General features: G+C 44.2%; 1 protein-coding gene across 1 annotated transcript in view; it reads left to right on the top strand.

Annotated features, from left to right (window-relative positions):
- LOC126161541 (probable G-protein coupled receptor CG31760) overlaps positions 1–26,143 on the top strand; it is a 439,386-nt gene that overhangs the window by 104,381 nt on the left and 308,862 nt on the right. Inside the window, exon 2 of the mRNA XM_049917466.1 lies at positions 7,224–7,410. Coding sequence (XP_049773423.1) covers positions 7,224–7,410 — 187 coding nt within the window. The remainder of the gene's footprint in view (positions 1–7,223; positions 7,411–26,143) is intronic.

The following is a 26,143-nucleotide window of genomic DNA, read 5'->3' as shown; positions in this document are numbered from 1 at the left end:
TAATTGCCACTCTCAAGCTGGTCACTGCACCGACTTTTAGCCAGCGAAAACTTGTTATAAGATGGGTTAACGTGCTGACAGAATTAGAACTAACCTCGTGCAAGGAAACATTACACCAGGCAGTCCAGAATGAGCGACCACATGATCAACCAACAAGAAGCATGAATTTACTCATAACCCACGACAGAATAGCGAAACAATTAAACTGCCAAAACTACACCTCCCATCGGACAGTAACGAGAGGGAGAGGAAAGATCACTGTCTTCAATTACACCGGTGCCAGGGACAGGAAACCCGGTCGCCGAGAGCCACAAGGCAGAAGAGACGCTGGTTACACAAAATTATTACTTAATGATTAAACCTTCCACGAACTTAACTTGCAATTACGCTCGAACAGGCAGTACACGACGTCCGATGGCAAGGATCCACACATCCGACCCCGCACACGTCGCCAGCGTACCCAGCATGCCACGGTCACGCGGCAACACGCTCTGTCACCGGAGTTCACGTCTTCTCTGCAACGTTGACGGGTAGTGACCGCTCCTTCATTTTAGGTGTCTCCTTTTAAACTCCAGTGTTGAAACGGAGGATTTAAAGAAGCTTGTTAACATCCCACCAAGGCGAAATTAACAGCAACTACTCGTGGGGCGATTCTGTATACAACCAACACGCGGGGAGGAGAATTGAAAGGGGAAAGAAGTAGCTAAAGGGAAAAGAATATGGGAAGGACTAGGAATAGCGAAAGATTAGCGATAATGAGAGACTAGGAAAGGTGGAAGGAGTAGTGAAATGGAAAGGAGTAGTGGAAGTGCTAGCAGTATGGGTTCAGGGGAAAGAGAGTAGAAAGTGAGAGCAGAAGTTTAAGGGGAAAGAGCAGGGAAAATGGAAGGAGTATAGAAAGGGCAGGAGTAGAAAAAGGGAAAGAGTAGGGAAAGGGTAGAGATAGGGAAATGGGTAGGAATGGAGACTCCAAAAAAGAGTAATGAAAAGGGGAAAGGAGGAGGAAAGAGGGAAGAGTAGTGAAAAGGGAAGTGTAGAGAAAGTTAAAGGAGTAAATAAAGGGGAAAGAGTAAGAAGAATGATGGAGGTAGGGAAGGGAAGAAGGGAAAGGGTTAGTGGGGAAAGGGGAAGGCATAGACATTTTAGGGAAACACTAGGGAAAAAGGAGCAGCAAAATCTAGGATAATGATATGAAGCAGCAAATAAAAAAGTGATAGGGAAACAAACAGACACAAGGGAAAAAGCTAAGGATGACATGTGTTGGACTGAAGAAGAGGTAGCAAATTCAATACTATACACAGGAATTAACAACGTACGAAAGAGGAAGAATTAGAGACACAGAGGAATCAATCGTTTAGAGAAAGTAACTGAGGTAGTGAAACGGCAAAAAAGTGGAAAAATAAAGAATAAAGAAAATTATAGGAGAAGAGAAACTATACTTATAATACTAATCCAAATACAAAAATGGGCTTTAGGCAGCTAAAAGAGAAACTAGAAATGGGAAACGTACAGAGAAATTGAACAGAAATGGAAAGAGGAATAGACAGAAATACGAAAAGGGGACAGAGTAGGGAAAAAGCTCAAGTAAAGAAATGGTCTAGAATTAGGAAGAAAAAGAAAGGATAATGGAATATGACAGGTGAAGAGAAAGTAATTGTAGCGCAGCATGCATGATAATACTATTTTTGAGATAAAAAAATTCACTGTACATACACAGTGCTAACATTGAAGAAACTACATGATCGGAATTCCTGGCAGACTGTTTTATGTGGGATGAAGTGTTGTTTGCAGTCGAGTGTCAAATCATTGTTGAATCATGCAGTCTCTGAAGTCAATCGTATGGTAGCACTAGTGCAGATTTTTGGATACTCGGCATACACTGTATTGAATACGTGTTGTGAATAATTTGTATTGTCACGCTCTTACAGCTCCATTTTTGCCCTTGACTATAAACTCGAACTCTCAAATTGCCAGTCTGTTTGGCATTCAGTGTTTTTTATGGAAGCCTCACATCGTGACACTCATCATACACGAAAAACATTTTCCTGGGTGCCTAAAGTATTGCTAAGCAAAATAAGCTGAAGAGCCAAAGAAACTGTTACTCCTGCCTAATATCGTGTAGGGCCCCTGCGATGACGCAGAAGTGCCGCAACACGACGTGGAATGGGCTCGACTAATGTCTGAAGTAGTGCTGGAGGAAATTGACACCACGAATCCTGCAGGGCTATCCACAAATCCTTAAGAGTACGAGGGGGTGGAGATCTCTTCTGGACAGCACGTTGTAAGGCATCCAAGACATGCTCAATAATGTTCATGTCTGGGGAGTTTGGCGGGCAGTGGAAATGTTTAAACTCAGACGACTGTTCCTGGAGCCAGTCTGTCGCAATTGTGGACCTGTGGAGTCTGGCATTGTCCTCCTGGGATTGCACAAGTCCGTCGGAATGCGCACTGAACATGAATAGTTGCAGGTGGTCAGACACGATCAGAGGTCCCATATCACCCCAAATGCACACGCCCCACACCATTACAGAGCCTCCACCAGCTTCAATAGTTTCCTGCTGACATGCAGGGTCCTTGGAATCATGAGGTAATCTCTACACCTGTACGCGTCCATCCGCTCGATACAACTCGAAACGTGACTTGTCTGATCAGGCAGCATGTTTCCAGACATCAACAGTCCAATGTCTATGTTGACGGACCCACGCGAAGCGTAAAGCTTTGTGTCGTGAAACCATCAAGGGTACACGAGTTGGCCTTCGGCTCCGAAAGCCCATATCGATGCTGTTTCGTTGAATGGTTCGCATGCTGACACTTGTTGATGGCCCAGCACTGAAACCTGCAGCAATTTGCGGAAGGGTTGCACTTCCATCGCGTTGAACGATTCTCTTCAGTCGTCGTTGGTCCCGTTCTTGCAGGATCGTTTTCCGGGCGCAGCAATGTCGAAGATTTGATATTTTACCGGATTCCTGATATTCACAGTACACTCGTGAAATGGTCGTAAGGGAAAATCCCCACTTCATCGCTACCTCCGAAATGCCGTGTCCCATCACTCGTGCGCCGACTATAACACCACGTTCAGACTTACTTAAATTTTGATAAGTAGCAGCAGAAACCGATCTAACAACTACTCCGGACACTTGTCTTAAATAGGCATTGCCGACCGCAGCGCCGTATTCTACTTGTTTACATATCTCCGTATTTAAAAACGTATGCCTATACAATTTTTTTAGGCGCTTCAGTATATAACTACGTGTGAAAGGCACACAACCATAAATGATACAGTTTGAATCTTGAAGTTTCCGAGTTGAAATGAAGAATCCTTACTTAAAAATCAAGAAATGTTACTGGAATGGAACTTGCACCTGCTCTGAAACAGTCAAGGTGGAGCTCTGTTTCTGTATGCTAACTATGCCGCCGTATGACGCTAATACCGTCATTCCGTTGACATATTTCTACATCTATATCCACACAGATACTCCGCAAGCCACTACACGGTGCGTAGCGGTGGGTACACTGTAGTCCTTCCCTTTCGTCTTCCAGTACTAAAAAGAGTGAGGCAGCGAGGGAGCGCTATGTCCCAATTTCTCGAATCTTACCTTTGTGGTCCTTAACGTATGTTGGCGGCAGTAAAATGATTCGGCAGTCGGCTTCAAATGCCGATTCTCTAAGCTTTCTCAACAGTGTTTCTGGAAAAGAAATTCTCCCAGGGATTCCCGTTTGAGTTCCCGAAGCATCTCCGTAACACTTACATGTTATTCGAACCTACTGGTATCAAGTATAGCCGCCCCCCCCCCCCCCCCACCCTCTGAGCTGCTTTGATGTCTTCCTTCAATCCGACCTGGTGCGTATCCCAAACACGCGAGCAGTACTCAAGAGAAGCCCTCTTTTTCAGGTGAACCATTCTTTCCGATATTTCTCCCAATAAACCAATGTCGACCATTCGCCTTCTCTACCACAGTTGTCACATGATTGTTCCATTACGCCCAGATATTTAAACGACTTGTCTGTATCAGGCAGCAGACTATTAATACCGTAACCGAACATTGTAGGTTTGTTCTTCCTACCCATTCGCATTACATTTTTCCACATTGATAACTAGCTGGCATTCATCCTACCAACTGGAAATTTTGCTTAAGTCGTCTTGTATCTTCCAACAGTCACTCAACTTCGATACCTTACTGTATACGGCAGCATCATCAGCAAACACCCACAGATTGCTGCCCACCCCGTCCGCCAAATCATTTACATATCTAGAGAACAACAGCAGTCCTACCACGCTTCGGTGGATCACACCTGACGATACCCTTGTCTCTGATCAACATTCACCGTCGAGGACAAGAAAAAAATGGCTCTGAGCACTATGGGACTTAACATCTGAGGTCATCATTCCCCTAGAACTTAGAACTACTTAAACCTAACCAACCTGAGGACATCATACACATCAATGCCCGAGGCAGGATTCGAACCTGCGACCGTAGCGGTTGGGCGCTTCCGGACTGAAGCGCCTAGAACCGCTCGGCCACTCCGGCAGGCTCGAGGACAACATACTGGGGTCTATTACTTAAGAAGTCTTCGAAACACTAGCTTATCTGTGAACTTATTCCATATACTCGTACCTTCATTAACAGCCTGCAATGGGACAACGAGTCAAATGCTTACCGGAAACCTAGAAATAATATTCGTCCATAGTTCAAAGTCTATCATGTGAGAAAAGGGCAAGTCGAGTCTTACACGAATGACGCTTTCTGAAACCATGCTGATTCATGGACAAACGCTTCTCTGTTTCAAGAAAGTTTATTGTCTTCCAACCCAGAATATTTTCAGGGATTCTGAGCAAATCGAAGTAAAGCTATTGGTCTGTAATTTTGCGGCTCCGTTCAAATGTGTGTGAAATTTTATGGGACTTAACTACTAAGGTCATCAGTCCCTAAGCTTAGACACTATTTAACCTAAATTATCCTAAGGACAAACACACACACCCATGCCCGAGGGAGGACTCAAACCTCCGCCGGGACCAGCCGCACAGTTCGTGACTGCAGCCCCCTACACCGCTCGGCTAATCCCGCGCGCGGCTCAGTTCTTCTACTCTTCTGCTCACCTGCGTTTTTTTCCAGTCACTTGGAACTTTGTGCTGGGCGAAAGATTGGCAATAAAGACAAGCTAAGTAAGGGGCTAATGTTCGCAGATTACTCTTTGCAGAGCCGAATTAGGACTCCATCTGAACTGGAGATATATTTGCTTCAGTTGTTTCTCTATGCCAGAGATGCTTATTTCTATGTCGTCCATACGGGAATCCGTGCGATGGTCAAATGACGGTATTTTTGTCCGATTCTCCTGTGTGATCGATTTCTTGAATGTGAAATTTAAGACTTCAGCCTTCGTTTTGCTATCTCCAACTGCCACATAAGACTGGTCAACAAGGGACTGAATGGAAGCCTTGGACCTTTATGTATTTCGTGGACGACTGACGATACTGTGTGTTGTAAGTTAGAGTGCAGGTGGCACTCTAGGCAGTGCACTGTGTAGCGATGGACAACCTTGATGTGCTGTGCGTCACTGAGTCCTGTTGATTACTGCATGCACTAATGTTCGCAGCGCGCCCTGCTGATCGCTGCCGGTCTAACTCGACCCCAGCCCCTATGTGGTAACTTAAGGGGAGCCGGAGGTGGTCAAATCCAAAAAATTACGATTTTTTTTTTTGCTACCGAAAATTAATTGGAACATTCCTCTTTAATGTTAACTTTGAATTATTGTTCTACTCGCCCTAGAAGTGGAGTTATTACCATTTTCCCCCACGCCTGCAGAGGAAATGGGCGGGCGCTCAATGCATCTAACACCCTCTCGTGACTTCCTGGCGAACTGCTTGGAATTTTCTCGGCCTGTTACGCATACAGCGCCTTATGTTACGCATACAGCGAGTGTGCAAGGGTTGGCTACATTGTTTTCTGTGACAAATGTAGCGCTAAGAGCGCGGAACGTCGTCTCTTTGCTGTTTACCGTTTCGAATTAGTTCAGTGTTGCGCCTGTTGTTGGTAGTACTATACTTCTTGTGTAAAGCGTTGTTCTGGTTACGATGCCACGTTTTAGTAACCATGTATATAAGAAGAGGAAGAACGTAGGTAAAAGAAAATTAACACTAATACCAAGTTGCGATACTACAATTACTGAAACAGTGCGTTCTTCTGCTAAGCAACACATGGCCGGCCATAGCCCTGTGACATCTTCTAGCAAGAAGCTGACTGGTGGAAGTGACAGATTTCGTGAATATGTTAGTGACAGTGATGATATTTTTCATGACTTAGCACAGCCAGAATTGTTACACAAATGTCTACACGGAAAGACGCAGAATCCTAATGAGAGCATAAATAATTTGATTTGGAAAGTGATTCCTAAAAGGGTATTTGTAAGCATAAAAACACTGCACTTTGGCATTTATGATGCAATAGCAACCAACAACCAAGGGAACAGTGTGAAGTGTGAAGTTCTGAAGGCATTAGGATTTACAGCTGGGGTGAACACTGTACGAGCACTAAGAAATATTGACAGAGAAAGGATAAGAGGAGCAGAAAGAAGAGAAAGGCATATGAAGTATGATGGAACAACAGGCCAGGAAAGGAGACAGAAGAGGAAGCTTTTGGAGGATGAAGTGCAGGAATGTATTGAGAAACTTTGATAGCCATTTCCTGTAAATTAGAATTTTTCGAATATAAGGAACATTTTCTCAAAATCCACTCAAGCTAGAGAGATGAAATTTTTATACAGCACTCCTAGTGGTCAAACTTACATTGTAACACAGCCATTTAGCAATATGTTCAGTAGTTTCATTTCAGTTTAATTATAAAGCAATTATTTGTAAAAAAATTTGGGTCATTAATAAAAAAAATAATTGGAAGGAAACTAGAAAAGATACTCCAAAATCCCTCTGTCATAACTGCAATACTAAACCACTCTATATGTAAAAAAAAAATTCAAATTTTTCTATTTGGTAGTTTATTCATAAATGTTCCTCAAACTTAGTGATTTTAACATGGGCAGCATAGGCACCTCCGGCTCCCCTTAAAACGCCCTATGTATTGCAGGCTATAGTGGGGGCGACGCGATAGAGTGTGATGTTGTGTTGGGGAACTTTGGTGCACTGTGCGTCACCGTGCCCTACCGATCGCTGCCCGCCAGACTCTACACGAGCCGCTACGTGGTGACTTAGCGAGCGCTTTGTGTTGCAGGCTAGAGCGGAGGCGGCGCTGCAGGTGGTGCACGACGTGGCGACGGAGAACCTGGGCGCGCTGTGCGTCACCGAGCCCTACCGCTCGCTGCCCGCCGGGCTCGACACCAGCCGCTACGAGGGCGCTCGCCAGAAGGCCGACATGGCCGCCTCCATGCTGCAGGACCTGGGCCTCACACACCACGCAAGTACGTCCAGTGCTCGCTCTCAAAGTAAACTGGGTAGGGGCAGCCCACGACTACTTTCTCTCAGAAACTCCCTAAGGATATGAACTAAAACACCGTCCGGACAGGCCTTGAAGGTCCTACGGTATCGACCGCCCGCCGTGGCATCCCCAGCCCTTAGGCGTCACCGGATGCGGACACGGAGTGGCATGTGGTCAGCACACCTCTATCCCAGTCGTTGTCAATTTCCGTGCCCGATGTCGCTCCTCAACTGGCCTCACAAGGGCTGAGTGCACTCCCCTCAGCTGCAATACTCGGCAGACACAGACGGTGACCTATCCAACTGCTAGCCAAACCCGATAGCGCTCAGTTTCTTCAAAATCATTTGCTGAAAATGATGAACAAAAATCTACATGGTAGGATTGGTCTTTGCGGCAGGTGGAGACGTGTGAAGTGAAATTCAGACGTAATCGGTGATCGGTGTTACCAAGAGAAACTTCAGTGTTTATCTCCATGAGGCAATTTTCCTACATTATCGTGAAAAAAGATTTATTTCGACATGTAGCCAATGGCAAATTAAGAAAATAAGGTATGATAGATTCACCGGAACGATATAATTGATTACAGTACACCATGTACACAGTTGTTAATTAACTACACAACAGCCGAACAAAAAATATTCTAATACAAGCTTTTCATTTACAGACATGTCCGCCCCCGGTAGCTGCGTGGTCAGCGCGACAGAATGTCAATGCTAAGGGCCCGGGTTCGATTCCCGGCTGAGCCGGAGATTTTCTCCGCTCAGGGACTGGTTGTTGTGTTGTCATCATCATCATCATTTCATTCCCATCGACGCCAAAGTATCCGAAGTGGCGTCAAATTGAAAAACTTGCACCCGGCGAACTGTCTACCCGACAGGAAGCCCTCGTCACACGACATTCTTTTTATTTGCACAAATTCCCTTATTAACATCCAGATTTTCAAATTAAGTGTTTTTATTTCTTTCCTCGCTCTAAGGGAAACAGGCAGACTGCTATCTTGTTGATGTACGGAATATTCAGTAATAAATCAATACTTAAATATATAACTCTGAAACAGACAGTATATCTACAATGTGCAGCCGACAGTTTTATAGGCCGATATGTCGATGTTTCTTCCTTCGATACACCGATACATTTTGTCGATTTGTCGATGGCCAATAATGTTAATTTTTTAAATATTGATTTACTGGAATTCCGATATTTTTGAAAATATCAACAATCCTAGTCAGCACAGTCCGACTGATGCTTCTTGTGGCTCGTTCACGTACTTTGGGTCAGCACGTTGTGACAGCTATCCATTTGGTTAGCCGTGGGTTAGAAATGCCAAGTTAATGAGCGGTGGCACAGCATATGTAAAGTGTTTTTCATTTTTTCCTCACACAGTCTCTTTGTTAGCAAATGATACGTACTCGTGATTGGTTTCATTTAAGTATAAACTAGAACACCTCTTTATTACGCAGGAATTATGTGTCGTTTGACTTATGCTTCGTTTCACTTTTCTCTTTAAAGCATCTAATATTGCTCTTTCGCAGATAACTTACTTGTAGGTCTCGATGATGAGGCCAACAGTAGTGTCCCATCATATCAGTGTTCAAGCAGCAATGATACTGAATTAAACTCACGTGATGTCTTGATGAAAGCGCTCCCCATTGTACCTCACACCCCGTAAGATTTAACGGAAAAAATCGAGGTTACTAACCAAGACGTGATTCTGGAAACTTACCAAACAGCCTCACATGTAGAACTTTCCCAGCAAACAACCTACAGTTCCCTTTGTTGCCTCCTTGAATGACAGGCAAGCCTCCCTCTCAGTCACAGTTATTATTAATTCATGCCCGGAATGAAACACTAGTTTTCGAATGTTCGGTCTGAAACAATCTCCATCTATGGCTAAGGATATCACAAAGGGGCGGGGGAGGGGAGCGGGGCAGGAGGGGGCGGAGTTCGTGAGTTTCTTTCGCAAAAAGAAGACACAAAAAGGGTTTGATGTAGTCGTTAGAAAACATAGTTAACCAATCCAATCACTGCTACAGATATTTCCATTTCACGTTATTATTAACTGAAATAGTGAATTAAATGCTGTTAAAATAGCTAAAATGCAGTCTATATCATTAAATGACCATCCAAAGTGGCAGTATAGCTATCTAACGACATCCAGGGGCCCGCCCAGACAGCCGTGAGCATTAAAGCGGCCGCCTCCGCGAAGGGGAAGCAGGTTCAAAAAATGGCTCTGAGCACTATGGACTTAACAGCTGTGGTCATCAGTCCCCTAGAACTTAGAACTACTTAAACCTAACTAACCTAAGGACATCACACACATCCATGCCCGAGGCAGGATTCGAACCTGCGACCGTAGCAGTCGCGCGGTTCCGGACTGCGCGCCTAGAACCGCGAGACCACCGCGGCCGGCAGGAGAAACAGGCGGTACTGGTTCGAATATTCCCGGTGGCTTGACGAAGAGCCTGGACGTGATTTATAGGCTGTTTCCCATGTCGGGACATATGAATACCGGGCTGGCATCCTCAGATACATAATATGCGAACATTAAAAAAAAAATCTTCGTCGCACTAACATGGAATTTACTGTCGACGCAAACATTTGGAGTACACGTATACCGTCATGTGTGTGACTAGTAGACTTTATTTCCGTTAGATGTTCAGTCCCCTTAAATCCGTAATCAGGAACCTGGCTTCCAGGGGCAGCAAAAAATCGATTTTCAGTATTTCATGTAGTTACTGACTGAATTTAAACATTGAAAATGCTCTCATAATCTACTCACTAAGAGATATAATCTTACGTTAATGGTTTAACACAAGAAGTCAGTAATTAAACCTATAAACTGTGTCTATGTCTCGAAGCAGCGTAACTCACGGCGCATAGATTACCCAGACTGTATCCATCCAGAATTTGAGAATGACAGCACTGAGCTAATGCCAATAGACGTTATGCATAATGTAAAAACTTTTTTAAACATTGCTTGTTGACACCTCCTATAGAAAAGATTACTGTCCATATAGTAACATTTAGTATCAGACGTGAAGTTTAATTTATTACGAGGGTGAGTCAAATGAAAACCTTAAATTTGTAATAACAAATCGAAATTTCACGCAGCTATCCTGTAAGTTGGTAAGCGTGCTACAAAGAGAGTGCAGATTGGCCTGTAGGTGGCAGCGTAGTGCAGATGCGCACATACCGTCGCAGACTAAGTATAAAGATGGCCACCCCACTTGCGACTTGCACCTGGGAAGAATAGCGTTCTGTTATTCGGTTTTTACATAGGTGTGAAACCTATTGAAATTCATCGACGAATGAAGGTTTGTCACACCAGCAAGTCTATGAATGGAGTAGGAAGTTCGCGAAGGTTGACTTCAGTGGAAGATGCTCCTCGTCCGGGTCAGGTACACCGAGTTGTGACTCCACAGAACACTGCAGCAGTTGAAGCCATGGTGAGGAAAACCGCCGAGTGACACTTAATGACATAGCAGCATGATTACAGATTAGTATGGGTCAGCACACCACATTGTGCATTATGTGGTCCAGTTTCACGAAGTGTCTGCAAGATGAGTGCCACGGCAGCTGACTCCTGAAATGAGACTTGTTGATGCCTGTGAAGAACTTCTTCGGCACTTTGAACGAGGAGGTGATGGCTTTCTTGCAAGAATCGTTACTGGAGGCGAAACCTGGGTTCACTTCTACCAACCGGAAACGAAGAAGCGAGCAAGGAATGGCGCCATTCTTCATCACCAAGTGATTTATATATGTATGGACCACTCAAAGACGCAATGGGAGGAAAGAAGTTCCATTCTCATGAAGAGGTACGCCACGCGGTGAATCAGTGGTTGCGCGGACTACCAAAACAACATTTTTCTAAAGGAATTTATACACTTTGTAAGCGCTGGAGGACTTACATTGAGCGTGGGGGACATAATGCTGAAAAGTGATACAGCTTTGTACCAGTTCTGCACAATAAACAATATTTGAAAAAATATTTAAGGTTTTCATATGACTCACCCTCGTACTTCTTTACTACTAACTCCCATCGCAAGACATTTGCTTTTACCACTGAACGTACCTGAAAAACTATATCCATTTGTGATACATAATTCACGAGATATGACGTCATAAACAGCGGGATGTGCGAAGAACCAACTTTTCGTAAAATGGAGTGGAAATTACCCAAACTCTACTCATACACTATTCAATAATGAAATATTTAGCGAGTTCCAGTAGTACGCACTACTTATTAAAAACTAGGCCTTACATGAATATATGAAGTCATTATTAATTTTTTTTCTTTACGCGTTATGGTCTTGTTCAATAGTATACGGATGAATAAACCGAAACTGATAAAACCAAAGTAATTAGAGTTTTGCGTCTTCATCTCTCTTGTTATCAGACCTTTGAAGCAGTTTTCTATGTGGGACTCTGATTATTTAAAGAATACGGGGGTGGAGTTACTGGGTTCTTATACCCTGTGTTAATTGTAAGAAAAAATGGTGAGTAATACCCCTCTTTTGGCATTATGTTAAGTTTCAGCAAGCCACAAGATAAAGCCGCTTTTATTGAAAAGGCCTCCCATCGTTGGTCTACCATTACTCAGGGCGGTGTTTGTCTTTCTCCTTTGAACTCCCTCTTGAAGCAGACGGCTAGAATTCGGTACGCTTACAGGTCGACAGGTGTTGCAGCTCTTCTCCGGCTGTCCATCGTTTCGTGGTTCTAGTTCTGCGTCACGAAACTTAATCCAGAGCTAAACGAGCTGGCTAAGACAGACGTATGCAAAGTTAAGGGCTATTATCTGAGGGCGAAGCGTCTGCCAGAAGACCAGCAGCGCAAGTTGCCTGGCGTTCTCATTTCATAAAGAGGAACAGTTGCGCTTGACCTATGCAACTCTTTCGCTAAAGGGAAGCTGTACGTGTCCGTTTTATTCAACAAGAGAAGCGGCCATTAGGAGGCGGCCTCGTAAGGTAGCACTTGACCTTCTCAGCTTGCTCGTCCTCTCTCTCTCTCTCTCTCTCCATCTCTTTCTTTTTACACCTGCATCTGTATTCTGCAAGCCACCGCGAAGTGCGTGGCGGAGGGTACACAATATATCACTGTCATTCCCACTCAGCCTTCATGTTCCATTCGCGGACAGCACACGAGAAGAAATTAAGTTGCTGTCGTGTTGTAGGAGTCTGAGATTCTCTAATTTTAGGGTCATGGTCATTACACCAGATACACAAGTTTACTCAAAAACGAGGAGCAGATTTCAAAAAAATTCTTTTGTTCAAACTGCAAAGGGTAGAAGCATCATTCCAACTTTGGTTCAAATTTCAAGTTTGAAACGGTTATATGCTCAAGGAGAGAACGATGTATGACATTTTTCTTTGAGTGATCACTCTCCCGAGTTCTTTGATGCGGCACGCAACGAACTGCTGCTTTTCACCTCGGAGTGACACTCTTACAACCTACGTCCTCAACCATTTGCTAGATGTCTTCCAGTCTAAGTCTTGTACAGTTTTTACCCTCTATAGCTCCCTCTAGTGCTATGGAAGTTATTCCCTGATGTCTTAAGAAACGTCCTATCATTCTGTCCCTTCTTCTAGTCAGTCTTTGTCACATATTCCTTTCCTCGTCGATTCTGTGGAGAACCTGTTCACTTCTTACTTTATCCCCCCCCCCCTCCCTACATAGTTTTCAACATCCTTCTGTAGCGCCGGCCGCGGTGGTCTAGCGGTTCTAGGTGCTCAGTCCGGAACCGCGCGACTGCTACGGTCGCAGGTTCGAAACCTGCCTCGGGCATGGATGTGTGTGATGTCCTTATGTTAGTTAGGTTTAAGTAGTTCTCAGTTCTAGGGGACTGATGACCACAGATGTTAAGTCGCATAATGCTCAGAGCCATTTGAACCATTTTTTTCTTCTGTAGAGCCACCTCTCAGATGCTTCGATTGTCTTATGTTTCGGTTTCCCCAGAGTCCATATTTCACTATAATATAACGCTGTAGCCGAAGTAGCCCAGTTCTTGCCAAACACGAATTATTTGGTTAGTAGTTACCGCATTCACAGTTTCAACAATTCGATGTACCAGATTTTGAAGAGTATGAGGCGTAGTTGGGACACAAGCACCCCCGCAGATAAGACTCGCAGGGGGTGAGGGCTTGGTAAGCTGGAAGGCCACCGTCGATGAAACTCGTCTTATTCTCCTTCTCTTCCAGTCCAACGTTCTGGAATGGTTTTACTCAGGTATCGTCGGGCATGGTTGAAGAAGTTACGTGAATCACTTTGACATTGCGAAGAATGCCAATTTTGTAGCATCTCTAAGACGTGGTACTTACTTGAGTTAAGGAAAACGTGGAAGGGAGGACACACCAATATAACTTTCTTTTAACACACTCTGTTTATTTAACAATATTAACGATATTTTTTTTTACAAAGTGAACAAATTTGCAAAATTCTTTCGACTTTAAACCTTAAGATGAATAACCTTTTGCAGAAGAAATCAAAGCGGCAAACAATATGACAATGATTACAAGACGGCCGAACCTGCAGCCCGCCCGTTATCGAGTGAAACAGCGGTTGTTACTACAGCGCTAGACGCAGTCTCTCTTATTAAATGCCCTTATGCAACACATGCAAACTATATAAGCACCTTTGATGACAAGAGTGATTCAGTTACTCAAAACAGACGATGTAACTTTCAATTTGAAAGCTCTATGTCGAAAGGTTCGGGGTTAAGAAACGCACCTGTGCTTAAAGGTTAAACAGAGTAGGAAACAATATGACAATGATAAGGCTTACTGCAAGGCAACCAACCTCTTAATTTCAATCGGCAACCAAGGTGCTACTGGATCCCAACCCGTCCCTTCTGACTATTTTATTTTGACTAAAGCACTGGTAACAGTTGGCTGTTAATATTTTCAAAGTTAAACCGATTGTCAGTTATTAAGACCGCTCTGAAGGAAAGTCTTAAAACATTACTTGTGGACACTTATTACAAGAGAACTCAGACGGAAGAACCACAAGATCCAGTTAAAATACACCAATAATGACCAGGTCTTTGAAACACTGCAACGCACAGCTTATTACAACAGGTTATTCAGATTATAATTAATGACTGAGAAATGCATTAACAATCAAAGAATTGAACCGGTTAACGTCTAAATCTAACCACAAGGCCCCTGTTTTGTTTAACGGCAATCTATGCCTTAGTATAACTGCTCCGGCAGTATTTACGACCAGGTGCTGATTCATTAGAACATTAATGATCGAGTATAAACCAGAAAGGAAAAGCAGTATAATAGCGGAACAATTTTTCAAACGGCAGCTAGTGTCTGTATTTACGACGAAAGAGCCGAACGAGTAAAACACTGTGGGTCGGTTATAAACCAGAAAATAATGAGGGCAGGTAGACAATGACACAAATCACCACGAGGATTACAGAATGGTACTCCGCTTTATCAGCAAGCAGCTCTATGGATCCACGATGCGTCGCGGTGGTCACTGAGCGGTGCCTATGAAAGCCAGGTAGAAGAGGGCAGCCAGGCCACGAGCGGTCAGACACGAATGTTGCCAACCAACCTACGGGATGTCGGCCTGCTGCTTGTAGACGACGCTGACTCCGGTGAAGTACTCCGGTATCTTCGCTCTGCGCAGGCCCTCCTTGTCGGTGGCTTCGGCCGCTCGGACCTCGTGACCACCTCTCGTCGCGACGCTACCGCCAGTCCCCAAACTTCGTGCCTCCTTCTCGGGCCAGCGAACCCCGTATATATATATATATATATATATATATATATACACAGGGGGTGAGTCACCTAACATTAGCGCTGGATATATTTCGTAAACATCAAATACTGACGAATCGATTCCACAGACCGAACGTGAGGAGAGGAGCTAGAGTAATTGGTTAATACAAACCATAAAAAAATGCACGGAACTATGTTTTTTAAAACAAACCTACGTTTTTTTTAAATGGAACCCCGTTAGTTTTGTTAGCACATCTGAACATATAAATAAATACGTAATCAGTGCCGTTTGTTGCATTGTAAAATGTTAATTACATCCGGAGATATTGTAACTTAAAGTTGACGCTTGAGTACCACTCCCCCGCTGTTCGATTGTGTGTTTCGGAGAGCACTGAATTACGTAGGGATCCAAAGGGAACGGTGATGGACCTTAGGTACAGAAGAGACTGGAACAGCACATTACGTCCACATACTAACACCTTTTTATTGGTCTTTTTCACTGACGCACATGTACATTACCATGAGGCGTGAGGTACACCTACACATGTGGTTTCCGTTTTCAATTACGGAGTGGAACAGAGTGTGTCCCGACATGTCAGGCCAATAGATGTTCAATGTAGTGGCCATCATTTGCTGCACACAGTTGCAATCTCTGGCGTAATAAATGTCGTACACGCCGCAGTGCATCTGGTGTAATGTCGCCGCAGGCTGCCACAATACGTTGTTTCATATCCTCTGGGGTTGTAGGCACATCACGGTACACATTTTCCTTTAACGTACCCCACAGAAAGAAGTCCAGAGGTGTAAGATCAGGAGAACGGGCTGGCCAATTTATGCGTCCTCCACGTCCTATGAAACGCCCGTCGAACATCCTGTCAAGGGTCAGCCTAGTGTTAATTGCGGAATGTGCAGTTGTACCATCATGCTGATACGACATACGTCGACGCGTTTCCAGTGGGACATTTTCGAGCAACGTTGGCAGATCATTCTGTAGAAACGCGATGTATGTTGCAGCTGTTTGGGCCCCTGCAATGAAGTGAGGACCAATGAGGTGGTCGCCAATGATTCCGCACCATACATTTACAGTCCACGGTCACTGTCGCTCTACCTGTCTAAGCCAGCGAGGATTGTCCACGGACCAGTAATGCATATTCCGTAGATTCACTGCCCCGTGGTTTGTGAAACCCGCTTCATCGGTAAACAGGTAGAACTGCAACGCATTCTCTGTTAATGCCCATTGGCAGAATTGCACTCGATGATTAAAGTCATCACCATGTAATTGCTGATGTAGCGACACATGAAATGCGTGAAAGCGGTGACGATGCAGTATGCGCATGACACTACTTTGACTCAGTCCACCGGCTCTCGCAATGTCCCGTGTACTCATGTGTGGGTTCATGGCAACAGCAGAGTTCAAATACACCATGGTCACAGTTCCTACAACACTACACTATCACATACATCTGGTAACACGGTGTACTACAGTTGGTCTGCGTGCGGAGAAGACAGCAGAATAACAACAGTAGCAAGCGCTACATGCGGACACTGCGACAGCTAGACCAAACCACAACAGTGCACTACAGAGACACCCGTAAACACAGTCGTCATCGTAAACATGTCCCTGCAGATGCTGTTCGCCGACCGTGGCCCGTGTTTGTTACAACACGCAACTGAACGTCGGAGGTTTCAAGCGTCAACTTTAGGTTACAATATCTCCTGATGTAATTAACATTTTACAATGCAACAAACGGCACTGATTACGTATTTGTTTACATGTTCAGATGTGCTAACAAAGCTAACGTGGTTCCATTTAAAAAAACGTATGTTTGTGTTAAAAAACATACTTCCGTGCATTTTTGTATGGTTTGTATTAAACAATTACACTAGCCCCTCTCCTCACGTTCGGTCTGTGGAATCGGTTCGTCAGTATTTGATGTGGTTTACGAAATATATCCAGCGGTAACGTTAGGTGACTCACCCTGTATATACAGGGTGTTACAAAAAGGTACGGCCAAACTTTCAGGAAACATTCCTCACACACAAAGAAAGAAAATATGTTATGTGGACATGTGTCCGGAAACGCTTACTTTCCATGTTAAGCTCATTTTATTACTTCTCTTCAAATCACATTAATGATGGAATGGAAACACACAGCAACAGAACGTACCAGCGTGACTTCAAACAGTTACAGGAAATGTTCAAAATGTCCTCCGTTAGCGAGGATACATGCATCCACCCTCCGTCGCATGGAATTCCTGATGCGCTGATGCAGCCCTGGAGAATGGCGTATTGTATCACATCCGTCCACAATACGAGCACGAAGAGTCTCTACATTTGGTACCGGGTTGCGTAGACAAGAGCTTTCAAATGCCCCCATAAATGAAAGTCAAGAGCGTTGAGGTCAGGAGAGCGTGGAGGCCATGGAATTGGTCCGCTTCTACCAATCCATCGGTCACCGAATCTGTTGTTGAGAAGCGTACGAACACTTCGACTGAAATGTGCAGGAGCTCCATCGTGCATGAACCACATGTTGTATCGTACTTGTAAAGGCACATGTTCTAGCAGCACAGGTAGAGTATCCCTATGAAATCATGATAACGTGCTCCATTGTGCGTAGGTGGAAGAACATACTGACGAAACTAAAATGAGCTCTAACATGGAAATTAAGCGTTTCCGGACACATGTCCACATAACATCTTTTCTTTATTTGTGTGTGAGGAATGTTTCCTGAAAGTTTGGCCGTACCTTTTTGTAACACCCTGTATATATATATATATATATATGCAAGATAAGACCTTCTAAGGACACAAACCACAGATACGAACTCTTCCTCATAAATAATGGCAATGGGGCCGCAAGGGGGATAGCCGAGATACTAAACCTGAGCGAGTGGCACCAGACAGAACAGTCAACTAACTCAATGCCGCCACAGCTCAATCTCTGTAGAGAAGATTTCTGTGACAGTATTTTCAATAAAACATAATGGCCAGACTTAGCTTACGAAAATGACACAGAAGGCGTTAACCTTGGGCGAGTCTCTTTCATGCTGAGTAACTACCATAGGATTTTCACTCACCCAAAATCTGACATGGCGGAGATTAACTGTAACAGAAAGATGAAGAGTGAATTCATCAGAAGAAATTAATTGCTTAAAAAAATTGTCCTCTTCCATGTCCTCTAGAAACGCTATGCAAATTTCGTACATATGTCTGTGAGTCGTCCGAAGTGGCCGAGCGGTTCTAGGCGCCTTCAGTCTGGAACCGCGCAACCGCTACGGTCGCAGGTTTGAATCCTGCCTCGGGCATGGATGTGTGTGATGTCCTTCGGTTAGTTGGTTTAAGTAGTTCTAAGTTCTAGGGGACTGATGACCTCAGAAGTTAAGTCCCATACTGCTCAGAGCCATTTGAACCTTTGTCTGTGGTCGTCAGGATGCAGTACTTCAAATGACTGCGGTTTATATGACTGCAGATGAAGTACGGTGTTTCAGCTCACGCCGTATTGTTGGTTGAGGCGCTTTAAGTCCATTTCTTCCTCGTGTTGTGGATTTCGTAGCGCTCCTTTCGTAAGTTCCGCGGATACGCTAGATATATTCATCAGATTTGCGTGGACGACCCGTGTTTTCCCGTCTGCACATGTAACCATCTACGAGTTAACGATGCACCCCATTAAATTTCTTATGACAAGACGGCTCTCTGTGGAACTGCCGGAGAGGCGCACGTTGCTCATTACCAATGGACTGTAATTTTGCTGAGATGCAGCACACAAAACTACCGTTCCAGTGGTCTCACCAGTTCCATACACACAAGCAACAGCGCCCCTGTGGTTTTGACTTAAATTTCTACATGGACTCTTCAGAACTTTCATCTGTTCTCTGTGTAGGAATACTAGAGTTGTGTTTGTATTTTTTGTGTTGTTTGAGAGGTAAATACTTAAAATCTGTTCCTAATTTTTGAATAACCCCGTATATTACAGAAAGTATATCCAACTATTTTGGTTTGAAGTTAACACCCTCTACCCTGTTCGCTACTCTGACCCTGCCTATAACATCGACTTCATCGAGTACTACACGAGTGATACGACACTGTCTTCACAATCACACTGGAACAGAGCAGGTGTGATGACAGATTAAGGCTGGAAGTGAGTATCACAATTATTAAAAAGTTTAACTTCCCGGAGTGTCCATATGGACACAATTGTTGAATAGTTTTGTTCCTTATCCATTGCCAGCATACGACTATTTTTAACGGTGGTAATCTTATATTCTTGTCAGGTGGGGTTGAATCCTACACTTACTGTTTCAACACTTCTCTGCTACCAGTCCCAATATGTATTCCGAACGGAATGCGTATTCCGAACGGAACCTAATTATTATACAATCTGGACCGGAGCACTTGCTTTTATTAAGTCACTTAAGTCGTTTCGTTTCACCGACGGTACCAACTTCCATATTGCTCATGTCGGTAGTTGTTTTGGATTCGGATTCCGAAATATTTACTTCATCTTTGCTGAAAGAATTTCGGAAAGCCGTGTTTAGCAACGCCGCTTTAGAGCCACTGTCGTCGTTAACATTACCATTGCTATCAGGCAGTATGGCTTGCTGCTGGTATGCATTAAATACGATCTCTCCGAATTCTCTGCCACATTTTTAGACTGAGTTTCGTTGTGGGAACTATTAAAAACATTTCGCATTTGAAGTCCTCGCTAAGTTTCAAGTTTCCGTAAAATATTGTCATCATGGAGATTTTGCGTTCTTTTATATCTAGCATTCTTTCTTCTTTGCTTTTGCAACAGTGTCCTGCCCTGTTATGTGTGTCGTTGGGAATATGTTCCCTCTCTTATTAATTTACGTTGTAAGAAAATCTCATTTCCCGTGAACACTGTTCGACGCTCTCATTGACTCGACTTGGAAGAAATTCAGACTGCCTGTTAGAAAGGCGTCACGGAAATTCTCATGTGCGTTTTTAGGTAGATGTACCTTGCCTTTATTTTTAGTGGATTTAAGGTACACACACTTGTTGCTACGACCATGTGGTCGCTATCTCCTGTGTCAGACATGATGCTCTGTATTTTTTCGGTTTTGTTTGCTGTTAAGAGGTCTAGTTCATTAATGCAACCATTTATCCTAAGTGTGGACTTCTGAATTAGTTGCTCATAATAATTCAGGGAGAAAGCGTTTAATACAATTTCCTAGATAAAGTATGCCTACCACAGACTTTAAACATGAATTTTCCCCAAAATGTCGAGAATAGATTGAAGTAGAGTTCGCTATCAGTTCGAAATGTTCAAATTTTCCTTGAACGTTCCAGCAATTATGTCATCTGTATCATGTCTAGGTAAAAGGAGCCAGTTGTTAACTTATACCCCTTGTCCATTATATCCTCTATCCATTACTAGCCGCAGCAACCATAAAAAAACACACCACCGCCACCTGAATTAATTCCCTCCTTTTGGACACCGTTAGGTACTTCGTAAGAACTTCCGCTGAACTAATCTCCAGCTTTAGCCAGCTTATAGTGCCTCTAAATTACTACTTGTTCAGTGCTCTCTACGAGCAGCTGGAGCGCTCTTTGTCTCCGAACACACTGGACCTACACCTCGAGTTACGGTCTGGGATGCGATTTCGTATGACAGCAGGAGCACTCTCGCGGTTATCCTTCGGTCTCTGACTGTGAATTTATAGATCAGTTTTGTGATTCGACCTGATGTGCTGCTGCTTGCGAACAGCATTCCGGGGGGGGGGGGGGGGGGGGTTCGTACAGGGTAACGCTCGCCGACATACCGCTGTTGTATCCCAATATGCTCTAGAGGGTGTCAATATGTTATCTTTGGTTCAAATGGCTCTGAGCACTATGGGACTTAACATCTGAGGTCATAAGTCACTTAGAACTTAGAACTACTTAAGCGTGACTAACCTAAGGACATCACACACATCCATGCCCGAGGCAGGATTCAAACCTGCGACCGTAGCGGTCGCGCGGTTCTAGACTGTAGCGCCTAGAACCGCTCGGCCACTCCGGCCGGCGTTGTCTTTGGATCACCAGATCTTTCTCCAGACGACCACACGTGGGACATCATCCGACGACAATTCCAGGTCATCCACGAATAGCATTAACCGTCCCTGCACTGACCGACCAAGTCCAACAGTCATGGAGCTCCATCCCACAAACTGATATCCGGCACACGTCCAACACAATGCATGCACGTTTGCTTGCTTGCATTCATCAGTCAAGCGGTTACACGGACTATTAACACTAAATCTACACAGGAAAAACCAACTTGTTTTGCCAACTTTTTTTTATTAAGGGAACTACAACTAACCACAAACAGTAACACACTCTGCAAAACCAAAAAATACTAAGAGTCCCTTCTGCGGATCAAGCAAATAACTAATTCCTATAATCAGGGTTTCCGTGGACTCTATATCCGTACAACGGTTCCACATCGAAGTCTGCGCCGGTCGGGGTGGCCGAGCGGTTCTAGGCGCTACAGTCTGGAACCGCGCGACCGCTACGGTCGCAGGTTCGAATCCTGCCTCGGGCATGGCTGTGTGTGATGTCCTTAGGTTAGTTAGGTTTAAGTACTTCTAAGTTCTAGGGGACTGATGACCTCAGAAATTAAGTCCCATAGTGCTCAGAGCCATTTGAGCCATCGAAGTCTGCTATTAGCAGCTGGTAGACACCTTAACACGACGGAAGCGACGTATCACAATCGTTGCAGATGAGGAGATGGCCGATATTCTCCTCACTCGGCGAGTGGACAACTACCTGATGAACGGCCCGGCGCCGGCTTATTTAGCCCAGGGCGGAAGAATATTTCCGGGACTATTTGTACCACGTGATCGCCAGGAAATAGTTCGTTGATCGTCGCGCCCCCTTCCTCTGCTGCTGGTTGATGCCCTCTGTTGGACTTTCGCCGCACCTACGTGTTTGTTGTCAACTGTGGGACTTGCTTGTAAACACCCTTGCGTCGGCCAGACTTCGCAGCGGAGTCGGCAACCCACATAGGTCTGAGGTGTTGCCGCTGCAGTAGGCGTCTGTGGTGACTGCAGCAATTAATGTACCAGTATTTCACGTTTGCGATTATATTTCTCGTACTTATATTAACCAGTGACGTTGCAATGTTAATCACTTAAATATGTTACCTAGTCAAATGCATTGTTCCGTCAGTGACTATTACCACTGTTTACCGTGTCCTGTGTTTCACCTGCGCCCGTCGATATTGAAGCCCTGTTTGTACTTTTCCGAACTCTGCAACGTGAAAAACGGGCCAGTGTACCCCACACCTGTAGCCTTCTCCCGTGCGTAACAATTCCTAAACTATTAAGAGGATCCTGATACCACTGCACCCTATGGTTAAAATGAAGAAATCTGACAACTGTACTGTTGCAGAACCGCTTGATTCAGTCCCACCACTCGTCTCTGTGTCAAAGCTTCGCAGTCTGCCCTGTCGACGAAGTTACAGATAGTGAGATGCGCTTCATCTTGCAGGCAAGACTGTCTAGATGAAATCGTACTTCTGCTACGCTATTTTCTGCTGCTGTTGTGTTGTATCGCGCTTTTGATACAACTACAGAAGGAGGTTTTACTCGTTGCTACTCTGAATCGTTTATAGTCCCCTAAGGTGAACGAGAAGAACATTGTAACACTGATAACGTTTAGTGACAATATCACACACATTTATTGGCGAATACTCAACTTTATACAGATCGGCTCAGGCAGCAGATCCTGAAATTAAACTACTACTCCAGAAGCTAAGACTGGATAGTAAACAGTTCTCGTCCCACTAGAGTGTTCACTGAAAATTGGCTGGTGAGGAATCGCTGGAAACAAACGATGTGGCGAGATGTACACAAGTAAAAGACGGTCTGCTCGGTAGTCGAGCTGACTTAGAAATGCCCACTCTCCAGTAGCGCCGGCGTGTATCACTTCTCTGGCGGCGCTACCGCTGCGAATTCTTGATGCGGCAATCTCTGGACTATATGCCTTCTCTGGAGTGGGTTCTCGACCTATCGATGCCTGTGGTGCTGCCTGATGGTGCATTCTGTGTTTACGGCACCACATGTTGGTAGTACCCTATACATTTGTCTTATCAGCAATCATTATATTTTTTCCATTTCTTGAGTCCTAAGCCTTTCCATTTTCTTTTTCAGATTTTCCAGCTTCCCATCACATTCTGAGTTATGTCATTCCACGCTCCGACTGCTAGAATGTTAACCGTTTCGTTGGTTCTTCTACCTTCTACACGTGGTTGCCTCTTTCTAAGCAGTACCCTCCCAGAGAGACGCACGAGGGATTAATCTGGCATCCTCCGCGAATCGAAGGATAGCCATGGCAAATATTTTTAATTGGAGCCCCATTTCCTGCAAATACAAATTACGTATCTTTTACGCAGTGTTTCCAGTTACCTTTTGCATCCCGTTGATCACTTCTTCCTTCTCCTTTAGTACAATTTCACCCCCAACCGTCACCATTCAGACCTCAAGGGCAAGATCATGCACTGAACCTCTTTAAGATCCTCCGTCCTCTTTTGATAAGGTCATTGGTAAAATGAGTGTGATTACCTACGCCGATAATCTTAGGTGATTACCTACGCCGATAATCTTATGCAGTCAACGCGGATTGTTTTTTAATCAAAATCTAATGATTTGGTTGGAATCTGGTACCCAGTCAGTTGCGAAAGGTTGTTAAACACGCTACCATTTGACCACAATATTGGCGTACGAACGCAGATATCATTTGAGAAATTTTTATAGCTTCGTTTTCCAATTTCTCCATCATTATGTTGAATTTTTTTCGCTTTAAATTACTGGAGGATGTCAGGTTAACTCATCTGATACAAAAGTGCTATCAGTAATTTGTATTACGAGGGGATTTCAGACAATAAGTTACGCGTTATTATGACAGCCCAAATAAGATTTGTTGAATGCCGCACTACAGTTCGAGGTGAGACACGTGATTATTTTTCAACATAGTCTACAAAGCTCTGTAACTAACGGCCGAAGCGTCTAACAGTGTTCAGTTCCTCGGTAACGGAAATCTGCTCTTTATTCGTCAGAGAGGCATTCGAGAACTGCTGTGTGAACATCCTCATCAATGGAAAATCTCCCCCTCTCCCCCACCCCTACCCCCGCCACTCGCGGTTACGGAAAGGATAGAAATCGCATGATGCAACATCTGGACTTCATGGCTGATGCTCCTAAAGAAAGCTCGTGTTGTGCGCGTGGTGTAGCATTTTCTTGCGCGAGAACAATGCTTAGTTTTTCACAGCCCTTGTTCCTTATGCCGTCGCGTAACGATGTCAGTGTTTCACAGTAAGCATCGGCATTAATTTTTGTACATTTTGCCATAGTCTCAGTGTACACGGCTCTTTCATAGTCGAAGAAACTGGGGGTCTTCACGTTGCCAGCTGATTTTTACCAAAGAAAAATCATCAATCAGCCATATGTTTTCAGAATTTATGTGCGGTACCAGTTTCGGCATCTCATTAGTACCATCTTTAGGCCCCTATCCACAAAAACACCGATGCATGCTTTAACAGAGTCATCAATGCCTGTATCCCGTGAATTTTTTGTGGAGTGTGTACGTCGATGACTTGACAACAACTGTTGACGGCATGACTGCTTTCTCACCACGGAGGCGGGGAAGTGTGTCTGTCTCACAGACGCTCTCATTGTTGTAGGTGTGAAACGCTGGTCTCATCGCCCGAAATGGTACTGCTTAGAAGACCATTGCCTGTCACGGAGTAGCGCTCAAGGAAGTCCACAGAGACAACAAACCCTGTGCCTTTTTGTGGAACTCGTCTTGAGCACAGTTAGTGGCACTGCAGAGGCTCTCGGGCGATGGAATGAGCACTACCTATCGAGATCGAGTCTGCTGAGCAATGTCCACAAGTGTCTGGACAATGTCGTCTGTGGTCGATGCTGATGATCTCCCTTTCTGACCAGCATCACTCACGTTATAAGTGGTCTTGGTCAAATTCTTGGCACCATTTCACTGCGGGCAGACGCGACACTACGTTTGATCCATTTACGGCCAGAACTTCACCTGCGATCTGTCTGGAGTTTCGATGCTTGGCCTCCAAGCATCGTACTGTTCCAGGTATATGGTGTCTTCTGACAGTTCGCCACTCATAGCATCGAACGGGATGTGTAAATTATTGTTACACTCTTCCTCCCCTCGCCCCTCTCCCTTCCCAACAAACGTATTTTCCTTCACTATAATAATAACAATAATAATAATAATAATAATAATAACGATGACGATGAAATGGTTTATTATAAAAATAATCATCATATTATGTTTACATCGGTGTTTAGTACATCTCTTCAGTATAATTTCCAAGGAATTTGTAGATAAGAAAAATACAGTATTTGAATAACAATCGTTCAAAATTTTTTTATACGTATATGCTTTTGGTATACGTAGCACAGTAGCAACAAATTCTCACAGCTCTGACAGCATCAAAATTTTCAGAACGTAAGATGACAATGTGTATTCGTCATTTTCAGTACATTACACAGCAATTCGATCGAGAACAAAGGTCTGCAAATGAGGGAAGCGCTATTTCATTCAATCGTTCTTTAGTCTTCATGCATATACAGCGTGTTACAAAAAGGTACGGCCAAACTTTCAGGAATCATTCCTCACACACAAATAAAGAAAATATGTTATGTGGACATGTGTCCGGAAACGCTTACTTTCCATGTTAGAGCTCATTTTATTACTTCTCTTCAAATCACATTAATCATGGAATGGAAATACACAGCAACAGAACGTACCAGCGTGACTTCAAACACTTGGTTACAGGAAATGTTCAAAATGTCCTCCGTTAGTGAGGATACATGCATCCACCCTTCGTCGCATGGAATCCCTGATGCGCTGATGCAGCCCTGGAGAATGGCGTATTGTATCACAGCCGTCCACTATACGACCACGAAGAGTCTCTACATTTGGTACCGGGGTTGCGTAGACAAGAGCTTTCAAATGAAAGTCAAGA

The sequence above is a fragment of the Schistocerca cancellata genome, chromosome 2, assembly GCF_023864275.1.
Source record: "Schistocerca cancellata isolate TAMUIC-IGC-003103 chromosome 2, iqSchCanc2.1, whole genome shotgun sequence".
NCBI lineage: Eukaryota > Metazoa > Arthropoda > Insecta > Orthoptera > Acrididae > Schistocerca > Schistocerca cancellata.
This window is presented reverse-complemented; position numbering and strand designations above follow the sequence as displayed.